We start from the raw sequence: 20,066 nt of genomic DNA on the forward strand, positions 1-20,066 counted from the left end.
TCTTTGTTCTCTTGCTGAAGAAAGCTTATTGGAACTTGAGTGTGAATGATATTGAATAATGATAATTAGTCTCATTTGTAAAGAGAGAACAATCATTCCCACACTTGGATGTACCTGTTAGTAATAATACCTGCTGCGTTCTTCATAATGATCAGGACACAATTTATACCTCACAATTATTCTAAAAGGTAGGGTAATACTCAGTGCCAGGAGTGGATGGCTTAGGTAGATGGGGAGTTTGGTTTCCTCACAAATATCTATTAATAGCCCTCTACAACAAATAAACTGTACATTCCAAGAAAAACCATGTGCTTGCTGAGCAAACATGCAGTTTTAAGAGTCTCACACTTCTTTCTACTCGGACTGTTCACCCCAAGCCCTCCTAGATGGAAATTCTGGAGCTGCTCTAGTTTGCAAATTGGGAGTCAGAGAGGTAACAAGACTTACAGAAAAGTGGTAGGCCCAGAACTCAGGTGGTTAAAGTTCTAAGCCTATGTTCTGAACCACTCTTTTATTCATGGAGGGTTTGGAGGAGGACTTTAAGCTAAAGAGAGGAATAGAATCTGACTTTTACTAATTATATCCCAACAATAAAAGTCGTAACCTCTGAAGTTTGGATTTTACTTTACTCAAATGATTTTAGATACTGATAAATAAAATTGGGGGAAAAAGACAACATAATCCATGATTGCTGAAGGCAGAGAAAAGGGTTTTAAGTGTAAAATGTTTAGTTATGCTCATAAATAGCTTTAAAAAACCAAATCTGTTAGTATGTAACTGGATTCTAGTATCCGTGATGAAATTTTAATTTTCAAGCTTACCATCACATTAAGACTTCTGCTCCAAGTCTTTTAGAGGAGCTAGGAGAACATCTTAAAAAAAAAAATGAAAAAACAAATATTAATTTGATCCATCCTACTGGTTATTCTTCTGCTAAAAATATATTCTTAGCAATAACTTTAAAAGCTGAATTTGAGGCTTCAATTGAAGAAGTCTTTCATCAGCAATGATACAGCACTCTAGTTGTCCATAATAGGAAATATGCGTTATTTTGCAAAACCTCAAAGTTTATACCTCTATATCCATTAACTCTTAATCCTCACAAGAAACTGGTATTTTATGGTTGAGAAAACTAAAATTCAGAAGCCAGTGACTTAAGAGCTAGCTGTGGTAAAATGGTTTTAAATACAGAATGTTTCCTACCCTATCTCACTGTCTCCCAACAAACATCTTACCCAAGTATTTGTGATTACTTATGTTTACTGTTTGAATTTGCAATATTACAACTCACACAACAGATACATGGCACAAAATTGAAATTGTTTTATAAATCGAGTTTTATCTTACTAAAGTCACTCAATATGAGTCCTACAGGAATAAAAAAATGTACTATCAATAATTTCTCCATATTTAGTTTATTTTTTGGTTTCCTTAAGTAAGGGCAATTCTAAAATAATTCATATATGCTTGGAGGTTGCTCTGTCTTAAGTAGTTTTCAGGACACTGATAATTCACTACAGGAGTTAGGGAGCTCAGGGGATGAACAATGATCTGGACGTCTGGAACTTCTTTGGGAAATGACTTAAAATGTCATGATGTGATTAATTCTGACGAACTCAAGAGAATTTTAAAATTGCCCACTTCATATAATCAAAAGATTATTTTCAGTATAGAGAAAATGAAATACTTTCACTACTTATAGGGAGAACTCAAGGTCAGAAGAAAAGCAGGCCAGATGAAAGAGTGAAGGCACACATGTTAAGGCCAGACTAAGAAGAACACTTTAATACGTGAGTCTAAACTATTCAAAACCTAGCATACCTAAGAATCAATGAATAGAGGAGGAATAAGGAGGTACAATGCCTGTTAACCTACAATATTCTTTCATAAAGTTTAAAAGAAAAACAAAATAAGTGTTAATGAGAAACCTTGGTTTGAGATATTACAAAGTTTAAGAATCCTGAAAGATTTTAACTAAGAATTAAAAAGCAAGGCAATACTTAAGGTTTAAAACAGTTTGGGAAATGTAAAGAATTTGTCATTACTGAGAAAAATGTAAGAATACACATTATGGGAAAAGACTGTTGGGATGTTTCCGTATTTATTGTTTTACTTGTATGTATGTAGATTTAACTCCTAGCAACGGATTTGAAGGTCACAGCAAATAAAACTATTTTTTTTGTTTCATCAAACTATATAGAACAAACTACAAGTTCCTGATAGGAGGGAAAACTCTGAGCAAAATGAGCACCAACTTCAACCATGATTTTCTACAGTAGAACATAGTTAATTACCAAAACAATTTAAACATTTAAAATATTTGATTTTGTGCATACTGAAAATGTGCAGTCTTATTTTTACAGCATTTCCATTTAAAAGAACAATTTCCAAAGAGATAGCTGTATTTTTAGCTGCTTTGTATAAGATTTAATAGGCATTTCTAGAAAAAAAATGACATCAAAACCCATTTGACTGATTTTTCTCTCTATCCTTTGAGACTCTAGTCCACAATATTATGTCAACTCTTGATTTTCCCTGAATGGTTTTCCACTTTCTGGATTCTCTTAATAACCCAGAGTCTCTTCCCTTTCACTATCCTGGCAATTTCCAGGCTTCCAAAGATAGAGCTGATTATAATTAGACCATGGTATGATGTAGTGTATGTTTCCCAATGCATATATTTGCCAAAAATAATTTTTGTACTGTCTGTTTTATATTATCCATTTAAAAATTCTTTACCCCATCATTAGTGCAAATAAGGCTTGATCAATATTTGAATTTTTACTATGTACGTTTTACATGTATATTTTATCTTCCTGATTCTGATATTTAAAAACCTATTCTATGCTGATTAAAAATTTGAATATACCTAATCCAGTTTTAAATGAAAGTGTTATCTGAGCTATTTTGAAATTCTTTTGCTTTAATATATGGTAAATATGAATTAAGCACATGAAAAATTATATAGAATTGAAATGCCCAACCTAGAATAATGCTTCTAAGAAAAATTATACATGTTTCTCATGAAAAAACTCTGATAATGAAACAATAGACTATATAGTTCTACAACTTAATATATGTCCGCAAGAATATAAATACACTCTCCTTCCCCCTTTTTCTAACCTCTGGCACTTAAAAAAAAGTATTTGTGAGTTATCAACATAGTTACCTTTTCAAGAGAAGCTGTTTCAAATAAAAATTTAAAAAATTACTTTATTGTAGAGCAAAAAATATGACCAAAGATTTCCACTATTCTTCTTTGGCTTCAGAAATAAAATTTATTTTCCTTTCCTTCTCACTCCTCTGAGATTTTAAAGACTTTTGGTTCCTTCCTCTTGTATACAAGAATTCTCCACATTTCTACCTTACAAACTAAACTGGAGAGAATGTGCTCATCTATACTGCACAAGCAAAGATCAGAAGCATAGCTACAAGTAGGGAGGATGGGAAGCAGGCAGTAAAGAAATGTATTGTCTGTAAAGTACTTAAAGATAATAAAACAGACTAAAAGTTGGCTTACTTTTTGTTATCACCATGTACCAGTGATAGTGTCAGAGACAGTACATTCTTCTCTGGGGTGAAAGGTTCCTACTGGCATGCTCCCCACCCCCGCAAACCACGCCCCCTCCCCCCAACTCCCTTTCATAAGCCACTGAAGGAGACTCTACTCATTTGATCTCATAGTCTCCTGGCTTATTTCTCATAAGATGTCCTCACCTCAATGAAGTTAGTTGATGAACAAGCACTGTCTTTATACTGTAGCAATGGCTTTGACACTTACCTAATTTTCTTCATACCCAAACCACTGTTTTGTGTGGCTTTATATCTAGCTGCCAGAAAAGCAAGGACAAATATAGGACTAAAAGAACACAGATTATAAGAGAAAGCAGGATATTTAAATAAAACATTAGGCTGCAGCTTTTTCATATAGATTAATTAAAACTAAATCATAGGTGAAGAAAATAAAGTCCTGAAAATCAGGGTTGCATTTGGGGAAATGTAAAGAAGGGCACAGTTGAGTTACATGAACAAGGAAAAAAATGCCACATTTAAAATTTAATTAAAATTGTAATAAATGTATGTAAGTTGAATGAAGTTAGTTTTAAAAGGGAATGGTTAGTCAGTGTTCCAGCTGGTATTTTTCTTATTCAGTACTCAGATATTCACCTGAAGTTACTTTTGGGAGCAAAGTTATTAGACTTCAAGATGACTTTGTATTCAGACTGAAAAAGTCAGTAATGAGTATACCACATAGCTTACAAAGCACCTTCCCATAAAATGCATTATCTTGTTTGAGCTCCAAACAATCCTGTGAGTAAGACATTATAACTAGTGGGAAGTAGCACGTGTACCTGAGGATAGAATATTGGCCACCACATAGCAATTGTGTGAACTTGGGAATATTGGTTGCTTTGTACCTTGGTTTCTCCGTATGAGAAATGGGGATGATGAATGTTCCTACCTCGTAGCTACTGTGGAATTATATGAGGTAATATATGTAACACTTTAATATAGTACCTGGTCCATGAAAATGCTCAATAAATGCTCCTATTATTATTATTATTTTACTGGTGAAGAAACAGACCAGGAGAGATTAAATTCAAAGTCATGTGATTACTGAGTAGCAAAGCTAGAAGCAGAATTCTAGACTGGATATATTCCTACTACCCTGTACTATCTATGAATATCTACTTTTAATTAGAGTATGGATTAGCCTTTGCACTATTTTTACAGTTTTCTTTTTTGCAGATGAAGATGCCATTTGAGTTTGACAAATTCAATGGTATTATTAACATCATTTTCTTTTCTTTCAGTGGGAATATAAGTTAATCACAGGAAAAAGGAATGGTCTCTATGGACAACTAGGATAGAGAGTACAATCTAGAGCTAGAAAAAATTTTGTCTTTTCTTTAAACCTCAGAAAAACAGAAATAAAGTTTGCTAGTTGGTAGGTAGCAGAAAGACTGCAAACTCTGTGAGCACAGGGATATTTGTTTACTGCTAAATCTCAAGACTCTAGATTAGTAGGTATACAAACACACATTTGCTCAATGACTAAATATTTAAACTGAAAACGTCAACTTTAAAACATGTCCTTAACAGTAGGATTTACTTAGCTATGACATGCTTTCCTTTCTATTTTTAACTGTATAACTAAAAAGTCTATGGTCACCTACCATAAAATAGAGGATTTTTATTAAAAGATTCAGAGTAAGAAATAAAACACTAAATAAGGCCTTGAATAGCTTTATTGAAATCTGTATAAATAAACATGCACATTTCAAATGTAAACGCAAGTGAACTCAAGTGCAGACAAAATTTTAACCTCTGTCATGCAGGAGGTTAGTTTACATTAAAAAAAAAAAAAAAAAGAAAGAAAAAAAGAAAAGAAAAGAAAAGAAGAGAAAAAAGGAAAAACCCAAAGCAGCTTTAAAAATACCAGGATGAAAAACCAGCTTTAATATCACGGTATAAAGCAAAGCCATGATCAACATACCTCATTTATCCTGGTCAAATGCATTTCTCTTTCACTTTTAAATGCTAACATAAATAAATAATTTACCAAAATGTGCACTCACAGAGTGAACTTTTATTTACAATACACAATTTATAATCTATTGTATTTGATTAGTTCAAGTGAAGAACATTATACTTTTTGCTTTAATAACAGTGGGACACAAAGCAATTTCTCAGGTAGTCGATATGTGAAATGTGCCCCAGCATTTATTTTCTATTAAAGGCAGTATTGTATGCCAACTGACAATACATTCTTTCAACTAGATCAAAGGGAAAAAGCAGCAAATGAAAAATGTTTCAAATGTTCACACATATTTTTGGCATCCTGGATCCTTGAATGTGGTGAACTAAAATAAAATTCAAGGTTTGTATACTTTATATACTGTACAGGTTCTGACTCTGGAACATGCAAATGCCAATTCTCTTGTAACAAGTTACCTTCTGAGAAAAGCTGTAAGGCTATGGTGAATTCCATCAGGAACACACAAAGAAAGTTAACAGACCTACCTGTAAAGCCAATTGTCCATTAGTGATTTAAAGGCCAGTATATGAAAAAAAAATTCTCATCTAAGCTTGATGTAATTATTACTATGGATACAGAATACTATTAAGTTTATCCTTATATTACAATACTTGGGAGAGCTGAAAGTTGCCAAATTACCAAAAAATGGGGTAGAGAAAAACAGACAGCCAAAATTTTAATTTTGGACCAACACCAGATTAAAGATATGCATTTTAAAGCAAGTCAAAAAGAATTTGAATATCTAGGGATAGATCCCAATAGCAGTAAAAAATACTTACATTTAACTGAAAAGTGACTTTCGATGAAGTGTGAAATCTAGAACCTGTTTCCACAGTAGTAATAAGATGAACATAACATTCCGGATTTTTTATGATACTACAAAAGGAAATAACTTTTTCAAGATTATTTCTTGTATCATGATTTGGTTTTATAACAGGCCCACATTGACTACCAGGTAAAGATTTGAAAATTTGGTTTTCCAAGAATACTACTGCAGTATTTATGCCACATGGATACCGCAGCTAAATATCATAGTAGTATATGTGGCAGCTTAATGCACATGAATTAATTATCCAAAAACTAAGTTCAGCCAGTTTTCTTGCAGTATTATTTGAGCAAAATAAATGACCAACATCCACAAATTTAACGTTTGTCATCAATTAACTCACATCCAAAAAATTAAAGAAAACATAATTCATCAAAACAGCAGCAAACTTAAAAGGGATTTATTTGTGATTTCCTATATATATTTAGCTTGTAAATACAAGACTGTAAATGTATTAAGAGACAATTTCTGTTAAAGTTTTCATTGTGTTTCACTTCAAGTACTGCACAAGTTAAAATCTGATAAAGGATTTACATTCAGTTATCTGAAACTCCCCATCTCAGACTTTTGTTTAATGTGGTGGGTAAATTCATCATTTTGATACCACCAGCAGGAAAGTCTCTCTTTTATGGCTTCTAGGACTTTCATTAGTTAGTGTGCATACAGTTTTCATTTTCTATATCATTGTCATTATCATTGCTATCTTCATCACTTTCTAATGGGATGCCTGTGGCAGCTGAAGCACCTTTAGTTTCTCGGTCAAGAGGAAAAAAGCCAGTTCCACTGAAAGTGTCTTGCCTCTGGTAGAAGAGTACATATGCTGCTTTGGACTGTTAAAACAAACAAAAAAAAGAATGTTAAAATGGTTGTGATTCTTAAAGGTAACATTAAATACAGCATGAATTTTTAGCTGGTAACCAATTTTGGTGACAGGACATAAATCAAGAAAACCACACATGGTCAAATGGGGGTTACTAAAACTGAGTAAATATAAGATGACTTCTATATATAAAGGAAAAATGGTCACTGGATTTAACATTTTTTATTCTCTTCTAAGTTAGCTGGATAGATAAATAAATCCAACCGTATCACAGATTAACCTAGTTACTCTAAAATGAAATAGAATTCTATGCTTTCTTCCCTCCTGTCTCTAAGAAAAAGGTAAGCTTCTTTCTAATAGTAATAACTTCATTCTGTATTTGCTCTAGATTCTAACTTTTCTTACCATCTTATGAATATTGCTCCATCAATCATCACTGTGTATCTTTAATGAGTCCTTATCTACTGGACTTTTGGGCATAAAAAATACTTAAGTCTTTTCCCATCATAAATCCCTCTCCATTCTACCTCTTCTTCTAGCTGCCATATACCTCTTCCTCTTCCTCACAGCCAGGCTGGAGACAGAAAATCTAATATTCATCATTCACTCTCACGTACACTCCTCAATTCAATGTGACTGCCGCAACCATTCTAATGAAATGGCTTTCACTAGGCTCAAAAACCTCCTATTAACAAATTAAATGGATGCCTTTTTTAGCTAATCTTTCTGTAGCATTTAATGCTTTATTACTCCTCTTTCCTGCATTAAAGCATTTTTGGCTTCTGTTACACCACTTTTCCTTAGATCTTCCATCTCTACAGTTTCTTCTACTTTTCTGTGGGCTCTTTAAATGCTGACCTTCAAAAAAAATCATGTTCTGTCCTCAGCCTACTGCTCTTTCTCAATCTGTATCTTCCCATAGGTGACTCATTCGAAACTATGGTTTTAACTGCTACCTAAGACAGACAATTCAGATTTATAACTGAAGCCAGTTCTCACCCCTGAGTTAACTCACCCTAGTTCTATTAGTCCCATTTCCTAATGGAAATTTCCACATAGCTATTATACATGTATCTCAAACTTCACAGCAAATTTTCTTCCTACGTTTACTACCTTAGTGAATGTTGAAGAGTCATCTTCATCTTCTCCCTCTCTACATCTTTATATCTAATCTTAATCAAGTTCTATTATTTCTATCCATTAAGTAGCTCACAAATCCATTCTCCCTTTGTCTATATACTTACTACCACTACTTTAAATTTAGAAGCTCTTGTTGCTTAACTTACATGACAGCCTCCTTTCCTCTGGAGACAATAATGAACTTTCTGCTTCTTTACTCAGTGCCCTCCAACCTGTCTTCTAAAATGTTTGTAAGACATGTTAAGATGCAAATTTAATAATGTTCTTCTATTACTTAACAACCATCCAATACTTCTTACAAACTTTAAGAAAAGGTCTAGGGTTTCCCCGGTGGCGCAGTGGTTGAGAGTCCGCCTGCCGCTGCAGGGGACACGGGTTCGTGCCCCGGTCCGGGAAGATCCCACATGCCGCGGAGCGGCTGGGCCCGTGAGCCATGGCCGCTGAGCCTGTGTGTCCGGAGCCTGTGCTCCGCAATGGGAGAGGCCACAACAGTGAGAGGCCCGCGTACCGCAAAAAAAAAAAAAAAAAGTCTAAACAACGAAAAATGTCATCTTTCTTGATCTGAGTGCTAGGTTTAGCCCCAGCCTAATTTCTGCTCCATATCCCCAACAAGAGTCTTTCCTTTCGGTAACACCAAATTATTTGCTGTTCCCCTAAATGCTATATTCTGTCATGCCTCCTTGCTTTTGTAGGTACTGTTCTTTCTGCCTAGAATACCTTTGCATCAAACACCACTTTCTCTATGCAAACTTCCTGCACTGGCCCTGTCTCCTTAAACCCCAAATCAGTTGAGACAGATGCCTCCAACCTATACAGCCAAGATACTTAATAGTAATTATCATATACAATTGTCAATTCATTTCTCATCACCTTTAGATTGTAAGCCTCTTGAAATCACAGATAGCTGTCTTTTAACCTTGTTTAGAATAGAGCGCTATATATAGAAGGTACTCAAGTACCTGTTGACTAAATGAAGAATTGTCATTGTTAAAATGTAAGGTAACATCAAATTCACTTACTGTATATAAACAAGATATATTATTTATTTGAAAGCAAGATTAGGGCAGTGTTGTCAAATAGACTTTGAAGGACAATGTTGGCAACTTCAGGATGTTTTGGTTGGTAGATTAAAAAGGAGAACAGAATTGAAAAGTGAGGGATATGATATGAGATTAGAAGTCTAAATATAAACTGAAATTGTAGTTAACTTAGGCATATACACATTTTAAAAAATATTAAAATATTAAGAGTTCAAAAGTCTTTTTGTTCTTTGTTACAGCTGTAGGGAGATAAGCAACGGTACATAATTTAATATATAAATATATATAAATTATATACACATATATAGATAAAAATATGAAACATCTACAGAGAAACAATTCAAAATAATTTCATATCTGTTCATCCAATGACCAATTAAAACTATGCCAGTAATTGGGCTCAGAAGTTTATTAATTTATTAAATTGAACAATTTTAGTTGAAGACCTTTAAAGCATTATAAACTAAAAAAGTAAAAAACTAGTCTCTGCCCTCAGGGAATATATAATTTGAATCATGAAATAATGTAAAGCAGTCAGTGCTCCCCCAACATCACCAGAAAACCTCTGTATAGGAAATATCATCACATAAGCAAATATCTTAATTCTCATACTTTGTAATACTGTCATCAATAAGTAAAATATACAGAAAGGCAAAATTTATAGAATAATAAAGTCCTATCAAGCAATTCTTAGTTTTCTTCTTAGAACATACCAGTCGTCTGTTCATCAATCCATATCTGACAATAAAAATGTGCTCTGATGGGAAACAAAACAAATGCCAATATTTTGGCTCCAGCTGTGGCTGATAAACTGATGCACGTGTGACTAGATGTTAACTTCCTAATTTTTCTACTATTCAGAAAACATCAAAGTAACAAATATACAGCATTAATTTTTTTAAAATCTGTAATTTGTTTTATATAACTATATCATTTAGAGTTTGAATATGTAATTGTCAGAAAGGATAAGACTTTAAAAATCTGAGGTATGGTAAGGCCCTTAAAGATTTGGTTTTTTTTCTACTTTAGCATTCTGACTTTAAGCAGTCAATGTCTAGAATGTCTGAGCCTATTATTCAGGGGAAAATGTAATATTTTCATTAGAACTCTCCAGTTTTCATGTTGAAAACCAGAAAAATTTTCATGTTTCAACTTATGCTTCTGTTAGTGGGCAAATTTAGTAGACAGATTTCCACTTAGAGGACAATTTTACGTTTCTTTAAAGCAGAGCAAGTCTCTCACCTATTAGAATTGTTAGAATACAGACTATAGTGTTTCATGGGCCCCTTTTAAAACAGTAGATTCCTTGATTTTCAGGAATAAAAGACACACTTACCACAATCTGGTCTTCAGATGCAGTTGAGACACTACTGTCATCAAAGTAGTACCATTTTCCATCATCTTTATTTTTTGCGAAAGCAGTATCTAATGAAAAAATATAATCACTTCTGTGACTTAAATGAGCTGTGGGTTTCCTGGGAGGGAACCCTCAAAACTTTAAAACCATCTAATATAGGGAATACCTATTAAAATTACATGATAATCATCTATATAAGGCCTGTCTATCATGTATTTAACTGATTCCAATGATTAAAGGTTTTTAGAATAATTTCCTACAAACTAGAAACCTACGATACTTTCATATAAGTTGAAATATGTGACTTTTTTCATCCCAGGGACAAACAGGACAGATTTATTATTTTTTAATTCACAGAATAACAATACTAATGACAATAACTTGTGATTAACATTTATGTAGTGCTTCTGGTGTATCAGGCACAGTGCTATGCACTTTACATGTATTATCTCAAAATAAGGTACTATCATTACTATTCTTCTGATTTTAGAGATGGGGAAAGGGAGGCATCAAGAGAAGTTTAATTTGTCCAACAGTATAGCGGTTAGGTAGCAGAGTCAGGATTTAAACTCAGGCCTGTTTCTGATTCCAAAGTTTGAATTTTCAACCAAAATTTAAATTTTCTATGACTAATATTTTTCCAACAATATTATCTCATTGATTTGTAGAGGTTTTTACACCAGAATCTTTTCCAGTCTTTAACAAAAGTACAGAGCAAAGGAAAGGTAAAAAACGATCAATTGATTTGCACAAATTTTTAAAGATCTACTTTATCTTTAAGTTAAAAAAAAAATGCCCACTGCTCCCATCCATACTTTGTATAAACTATACAGTAACTGAGGAAACAAAGTTGCAAAATGTACTCAAAACAATTATTTGCTGTCATAGTTTCTAAAAAGTGACTCTATAAGCTTTGTCTTCTAAATAGTTCTACCCCTCTTAAACAAAATTATTGTTCTTTTGGGTGGAGCCCAATATGGGTTATAAATTTGTCAATCTGAAATCAAGACCACCACACTTCCAAATTTAAAGAAACATATTTTCAGACCAATAAGTCTGAAAATAAAAAGATAAGATTTAACAATAATATAGATTTATAAGAGACAAATCTAACAAAAAGGCACACAGAGTTTGCAAACGAAATCATGGTATCAAAAGAAAGCTAAATTAATATTTGTAATTCTGAGAAAAAGACAAAACGAAAAATGAATATCAAATTCTGGTAAAAGGAACAATAGAGAAAGAAGAGCTACCCATTTTAAACATAAATGCAAAAGAATTAATAAAACTGTTAGAAGAAACAGATAAATCAACACTTCAGTAGGAGTCCTGACAAATTCCTCTCAGAAAAAGAATGAACATCAAAAATAACCAGAGATAGTAATGATTTGAATATAACTGATCAGATTAACTGCAACGGAAATATAGAACTCTATGTTTAAATGGGGAATACGTATGCTTTTCAAGTACACAAACATTTAAGGAACAGACCATATATTAAGCCCCATGGAAGCCTTAATAAACTCCTAGGATTAATATAATATAGATAATGTCCCTAAATGCTATGAAATAAAATTAAAATTAAGAAACAAAGGAGAGCTTTATAAAACCATATATTTGAAAAAGCATATGATGAGATAATCTTGGGATAATCAGAAAATTATAAAGGAAACTAAAGACATATATAGAATTGAAAGACAATGAATACTACATTTCAATATTTATGGAATAGTGATAAAGGAATATTTAAAGGGAAATCTACAGCTTTAATTATAGCCTTCAATAGAGGGGAACAAAAGGAAAACAAAAAGTTAATAAGCATTCAACACAAGAAGCTGGAAAAAGAGAAACAGAGCAAACCCAAATTAACAAGAAGAAAAATATACCAAAGGGAAGAGAAGAAATCAATGATAGAATACATACATGTATAACAATAAGAAAAATGTAATAAAATAGAAAGCTAATTCTTTGACAAGACAGAAAAGAACAAAAAAGGGACAAAAATACAGCACAAGGGCTTCCCTGGTGGCACAGTGGTTGAGAGTCCGCCTGCCGATGCAGGGGACACGGGTTCGTGCACCGGTCCGGGAAGATCCCACATGCCGCGGAGCGGCTGGGCCCATGACTCATGGCCGCTGAGCCTGTGCATCCGGAGCCTGTGCTCCGCAATGGGAGAGGCCACAACAGTGAGAGGCCCGCGTAACGCAAAAAAAAAAAAAAAAAAAAAAAAAAATACAGCACAAGAGTATTACAAACAGCTACTCTCAAATATATTGGAAAACATACATTTTTAGAAAAATGGAGAATGCCAAAATGTACACATTTTAGAAAAAGAAAACTGAATATACTTCAGTAAGCATGACATAAATAGAAAAATTTATGACTGTAAAGCCCAGATAGTTTTACAGGTGAATTCTACTAGACTTCCATGAATAGTTAATTCCTATATAATACTAGCTGCCCCAGGAAATAGAAAAAGAGTAAAGTATCCCAGCCTGTTTCATTAGGCTAGACTGTAATCTTGATTCCAAAGTAAGAACAATATAAAAAAATTGCAGTATCATTTCATTTATGAATTAAATTTTAACAATCCTAAATAAAATCAGCTAACCAAATCCAACTGGGTATACTAAAAAATACTTCAAGACTAGAATTTATCCCAGAATGCAATGCTGGTTCAACAGAAAAACCTATCAATTGGAGAGCACAGACTGGTATAACCGTCCTGGAGAGCCATCTCACAGTACTTTACTCTATAACCCAGCAATCTTACATCTGGGTATGTAGCTCAATGAAATTCTCACGTAGCAGATCATAATGATGTTTATTGCTCTTGTGGTGGTAGAAAGTTAAAGATAATCTGGATGTCCACTATGAAGCGAATAGAGAAATAAAATATGGTAGATATATAAATCATGAGTGGTTAGAAGCAATGAATTAAATTGACACAAAGTAATATGGAGAAGTCTTAAGTGTCAAGAGAGAAAAGTAAGATCCACAGCAGAGTAACAATCATGTAAATTAACAATGATGCACAATTCAGGAGAGCTCATACATCAAACAAGTTAGAAACGGAAGGGGAAGGAGAATGGGGAAGGACAGGAGCTCTGAATGACCAGTGATTTCCTGTGCTTTGAACTATGGAGCATGATTTACTCAATCCTCTCTACTCTTGATGTTAAAAAAAAAGGTTCAAAAGCTGATTCATTCATTAATCAATATCTATTGAATGACTACTATATGTAAGACACATCTCACATTTTCCCTTTAAGAAGTAATAAATACCTTAAGGAAAAAAGTCTGGAGTTATCAAACACCACGATTTTAGTGAAAAGGTAAACTATCAACTTACAGTGTCCTCCTCCCATCCCTCCATAGTGGTTGGAAACAGCAATCAAATTATAGCGGCAAGGACCTGCATTTGGATTAATTAGGAATTCCGACATATCCAAATCACTGTTTAAAAAAGAGATCAAGTTAGTTTTACGTTTTTCCCTAAATGTAATGAATTCTACTCTCCTTTGTCAGTGTTGTTTGACTCTCATTTAAGTGTATTCCCATCTATCTATCTATCTATCTCACTAAAGAAATTACTAAGAGCCAAATAACTTTATAAAACAAATTATATACATACCCTTGAGATTTGAATGTTTTGGCAAAAATTTTCTTAGGGATTGAGAATTTAAAAATTCTCCAAAGATTGTTGTTATTCAGATTAATGTTTTCATGCTAATACATTTCTCTCTTAGTATATGAGGAAATACAGACATCACCATTTACCATTTGGGTTCTTTTATTTTTTAAAGTTGTTTTCAGAAATGATTTATTTAAGGAAGAATAAAGGGACAGTGAAAAACAACTTTTTAAGAAATTTTATCATAATTTAAATATAAGTATATATTTAAATATTACCCCAATATCTATTCTATATTTTTCAGGTTTTGATGACCTCTGTAACCTAAATGGGTAACATTCTCTGCAATACAACGAACTGTTTATATAATCTAGCATGCATGAAACTGGAATATGACCATTTTATAGCTTATCATTATTTCTGGTTATTCTTCTTGTATTTACATAATTAAAAAGCAATTATGATTCTAAATTTCAAATACAGCTCTAAAAGGTCCTAGCTTATCATTACTTTTGTTTCATCTTGTACTCACATTTTCAAAATGCTGTATTCTTGAAAACTTTGATGGCTCATAATTTTGTTTTGTTAAAGAGAAAATTAGCATTTTTTTTCTATAATTGCAAAACGTTTTCAATTTTAAATTTATAAACACCAATTAGAATAAGCAATCCAAAGAATGTTTTCAATATTACATCGCCTATTTCCTTCTAATCACCTCTGCATGCACACACACCTGCCTTCAGTATTTGTTTACTTACTAACTGTGTTAAGTAAATTTGGTGCACAAATATCATGAAATATGAAAGAATACTACCAATTTTTTTTAGCGAAATGGGAGAGTAGCATGTTCTTGTCACAAGATAGCATGTGATAAAGTCCTGGACTCCATGAATGAAGATACACTATTCCCTTTTTGTCCTTCTGAATTCTCAATTATGTTTAGTGAAGGCTTAAAAGAAAAACAAAAAAGGCTACCAAGATGCTGTCTCCAGACTTCTTTACACATTTTTACAAATAGGATGTCATACTCTGGACGCTGCAATAAGAATACTGAAGGATGACAATAGGGATGACTTACTACACTACTGCATCACCCTCCTTCTAAGCAATTCCGTTATTCTGTTTTCACATTAGTCTTTTTAAAAAAGCATTTAGAAATAATTGAGGATTAATGATGAAATAAGTCCTGGGAAAAAGAAAATCACTAAGATCCCATGAAGTATCTTAGATTTATAAACAGGGCCAGTGAACTCATAAGATAATGTAACATAGAAAGAGTCTTACTCTGTTTTTTTAAAAAATATATTTTCTCTTTGATCTTTGAAAGACCTCTTAAGAAGGAATAAAAATTGTTACCGATCCACACAAATTGTCAGAAGTACCCCAAAATACACTCAAAAACTGAGATTGGATGCTAAAAAAACAAATGAGCAAATAAAACAGAAACAGACTCACAGATACAGAGAACAAACTGGTGGTTGCCAGAGGGAAGAAGGTGGGGGGATGGGTGAAAAAGGTGAAGGGGATGGGTGAAAAAGGTGAAGGGGATTAAGAGGTACAAACTACCAGTTATAAAATAAGTCAAAGAGACTTAGTATATAGCACAGAAAATATAGTCAGTAGTATTATAATAATTTTGTATGCTGTGTAAGGTATAAAAACATCAAATCACTATGCTGTACACATGAAACCAATATAATATTTAAAGTCAACTATATGTAAAAGTAAATAGACAAAAAAAACCAAACACCTAAAATTTGTGTGCAAAGTTACCTAATGTCTAAAAAAAAGCTAGAGGTGCCCAATGTTTATGAAGCACAATCAGAACTTACTTGATAGGAAAATCAACTAAGGTATCCAACTTGTCTCTCATGTATCGACTGTAAGAAAATCGCTTGAGATGTACCACAAGTACTGGAGGCAGGGACCATAAATCTAATTTCTTTGTGGCTTGCTGATGTTCTTTACAATTTGGACAATACCTAAAAATAAAGAGAAATATTTAAAGCTTGTTAGAGATAATGTTAGAGGTAATATTAGGTAATGCCTAATATATAACAGATAGGAACTTCTATTATTATTTTTATCATCAATACATTTTCCAAATAGATTTAACTATTAAAAATGAATTGTAAATAAGTATTCAAAGAAATAATGAGGGCTAGATTATTTACATTAGAGTATGCTAAAAAGACAGGGATGTATTATAAAACTGTGCTGAGATACAGGCATTAGAAACATCTCAAAACTTCTGGACTCTAATGGAATTAGTAATACCACAAAACATATTGTGATTTTCCTAAAAAAGCTTCTCTTGAAATAGCTGCACAGCTAAAAGTTCTTGGGAAAATGTAACTAAAATTACTTATTCACAGTAAAATGGCTATTATGGAAAATATAGTAACAAAATTAAAGCTTAACATTACAATAATATTTTTAAAGACATTTTCATCCCTCTTAATACATTATTAGCAGATAAAGAAATGCTTACTGTTAAAAAATCAAAGGGAATTTAAATATCACTTTTTCAGTTTGATGTACCACATACCTCAGTATAAATCCTTAAAAAATAATTAGACTGACAAAGGATTAATCTCCAAAATTTACAAGCAGCTCATGCAGCTCAATAACAAAAAAACAAACAACCCCATCCAAAAATGGGCAGAAGACCTAAACAGACATTTCTCCAAAGAAGATATACAGAATGCCAACAAACACATGAAAGAATGCTCAACATCATTAATCATTAGAGAAATGCAAATCAAAACTACAATGAGATATCATCTCACACCAGTCAGAATGGCCATCATCAAAAAATCTAGAAACAATAAATGCTGGAGAGGGTGTGGAGAAAAGGGGACACTCTTGCACTGCTGGTGGGAATGTGAATTGGTTCAGCCACTATGGAGAACAGTATGGAGGTTCCTTAAAAAACTACAAATAGAATTACCATATGACCCAGCAATCCCACTACTGGGCATATACCCTGAGAAAACCAAAATTCAAAAAGAGTCATGTACCAAAATGTTCATTGCAGCTCTATTTACAATAGCCCGGAGATGGAAAGAACCTAAGCGCCCATCATCGGACGAATGGATAAAGAAGATGTGGCACATATACACAATGGAATATTACTCAGCCTTAAAAAGAAATGAAATTGAGTTATTTGTAATGAGATGGATAGACCTAGAGTCTGTCATACAGAGTGAAGTAAGTCAGAAAGAAAAAGACAAATACCGTATGCTAACACATATATATGGAATTTAAGGGGAAAAAATGTCATGAAGAACCTAGGGATAAGACAGGAATAGAGGCGCAGACCTACTGGAGAACGGACTTGAGGATATGGGGAGGGGGAAGGGTGAGTTTTGACAGGGCGAGAGAGAGTCATGGACATATACACACTAACAAACGTAGTAAGGTAGATAGCTAGGGGGAAGCAGCCGCAAGGCACAGGGATTTTAGCTCGGGGCTTTGGGACAGCCTGGAGGGGTGGGATGGGGAGAGTGGGAGGGAGGGAGACGCAAGAGGGAAGACACATGGGAGCATATGTATATGTATAGCTGATTCACTTTGTTATAAAGCAGAAACTAACACACCATTGTAAAGCAATTATACCCCAATAAAGATGTTAAAAAAAAAATAATAAAAAATAATTAGAAACAATTATTTAATATTGTCTCTTACCAGGGATCTTCAGCACCCAGCTTTTCTTTTGTTGTAAAAAGCTCAATGCAATCTTTTAATTTCACAAAGGGTTTTTTAGGAGGTTTGTATTCCACACTTTCATGTTTTTCAAAATCCTAAAGAGAAGTATTTCTTGAGTTAAGAAAACAAATGAAACAAAACTCATTTTAGTGATACCATATTACTATGAATAGTAATGAAAAACTCCTAAACGTTCTCAAAAAAATCAAAGCATATTTCAGCTGAGATTTACACTACACTTCTAATAATTCCTGTGTACACACCTATATGGACAACCAGGAAGTTTAAACAGAAAGCAGTTTCAAAACCAACAAGCCTTTTCTCTTTTAGCACATAACCAATGTTTTACTGCAAAATAAACATAGTTGGTAGAAGCAAAAGAGTGTAACAAAACAGTGTGATCAACAGGGAAAGATAAAGAAGGAATGATTGATGACTTACCTCAGCAGCATTTTCATCAAAATATCTTTTTTTCAAATCAGGATCCCAATCCAAAGCAAGAAAAGATCTTTCTAAGGTGGAAAACATATTTTTTCTTTAAGATTTAATATGCCTTAATGTTAAAAACTAATATATTTTAATGTTAAGATATATACCAGAATAAACAAATAGCCGTCTCTTCTACTTGCACTAGGTGATCAGGGTAAATAGCCGTTTCCAAGCCATTAAGATACTTTAGAGCTAAAAAAAACTTAAGCATAAGTCCAACCTTCATTTAATAAACACCGACATGTGTTTTAGTATACTTCGAAATGAAGGCTTTTCATTTTAAAATGTAGATAGATACATAAATGTTATTTTTCATGATAGTGTTGAATTTCATGGTTTCACCTAAAAAAAGTAACATGTGCTCAAGTTTAGTGTTTAAGCCATTTTCCACAAATACTTACCATCTAGCCTAAGCTGCCTATCATCAAATCTTATATGCCTGGTATCATCTTTGATGTAGTTGATATCAGTATTGCCTAAGTTGTTGAACTGGAATGTAAACAATCGTTTTTTGTGTCCCATGAGTTGACCTTTGCAAGTTTCCTCAGTACATAATCCATTTTCAGAATCATTATCTCCTCCAACTGAATCTTCAGACTGACTGTTTTCATTCTCAGAGGGAAGTTCCTGATCCTGGCTGGATTCATCATCTGGCTCATCTGTTTCCATTTCACCTAAAATTAGATATTAGAAATCTTTAAATAAACCCAATGTTACATTTAAAACTTATTAATACTAACACTATTTTTCCCAGGCTTGCAAATATTGTTTAGTTCCTTAATCCCCATCCTCTTAATTTTTCTCTGCAGCAATAACCCAAGTGAAAAGTTTTTACAATTTAATAGGGAAGTCTTACTTGGTGAGCCTTCTTCATGTATGCCATTTGGGCCATTCCCATTAATATTTTGGTCCTTACAGCAGTGTAGGGATCCTTCGGTTTCTTCAGAGTCAGTAGATATTTTGACATATCGGCTTAAATAACATCAGAAATCAAACAAGTTCAGTTCTATAAAGGCAAAAACTTAAAAAAAAGTTTTTCATTCTTTCAATAAAACAAAACCTCTAAATACAATTAACAGTGGTCATTAGTGGATTCAATGATAAATTCAAACTCAAGATATGATACTGTAATCATTTGTGTTTGGCTGTCTTTATAAAAATAAGTTAATTTGTTACTTCTAGGGTTTTAACATCTTTTTTTATATGTTAAAAGTTTGTGGCAAATAATTTCTTGACATAAAATTATTTTATAAAGATCCTCATTTAGATGATACGTATATATTATTGCTAAGACCACTTATAGTTTATAATGTCATCTTTATGTATGGTTTATGGGACTACAATATTAAAATAGGTATGCAAGAAAGAAAACTAAATATGTTAGCTATAAAGGATAAAAGAAAGGGAGCAAATGGCATTCTTGATTACATTATAATTCAAATCAAGGTTTTAGGAAAACAAAAAGGTGTTGCCTTGCAAAAGGATCAACCATGAAAGTTTATCCTTTTAAATA

At 33.0% G+C, this 20,066-nt stretch overlaps 1 protein-coding gene across 2 annotated transcripts in view; it reads right to left on the bottom strand.

Moving 5' to 3' along the window:
* Nucleotides 1-5,231: 5,231 nt before the first annotated feature.
* Nucleotides 5,232-20,066, bottom strand: part of USP15 (ubiquitin specific peptidase 15) — a 130,911-nt gene continuing 116,076 nt past the window's right edge. The window contains exons 14-21 of one of the 2 annotated variants that reach the window (XM_065887756.1): nt 19,410-19,525; nt 18,955-19,227; nt 18,506-18,576; nt 18,044-18,159; nt 16,189-16,338; nt 14,075-14,178; nt 10,702-10,790; nt 5,232-7,195 (exon numbers count right to left, since the gene is read on the bottom strand). In XM_065887756.1, the coding sequence (XP_065743828.1) occupies nt 7,013-7,195; nt 10,702-10,790; nt 14,075-14,178; nt 16,189-16,338; nt 18,044-18,159; nt 18,506-18,576; nt 18,955-19,227; nt 19,410-19,525 (1,102 nt within the window). In that variant the 3' untranslated portion in view covers nt 5,232-7,012. The remainder of the gene's footprint in view (nt 7,196-10,701; nt 10,791-14,074; nt 14,179-16,188; nt 16,339-18,043; nt 18,160-18,505; nt 18,577-18,954; nt 19,228-19,409; nt 19,526-20,066) is intronic. The other variant, XM_065887755.1, reaches the window with a different exon arrangement.

Source organism: Phocoena phocoena, chromosome 11 (assembly GCF_963924675.1).
Source record: "Phocoena phocoena chromosome 11, mPhoPho1.1, whole genome shotgun sequence".
NCBI classification, from domain to species: Eukaryota; Metazoa; Chordata; class Mammalia; order Artiodactyla; family Phocoenidae; genus Phocoena; species Phocoena phocoena.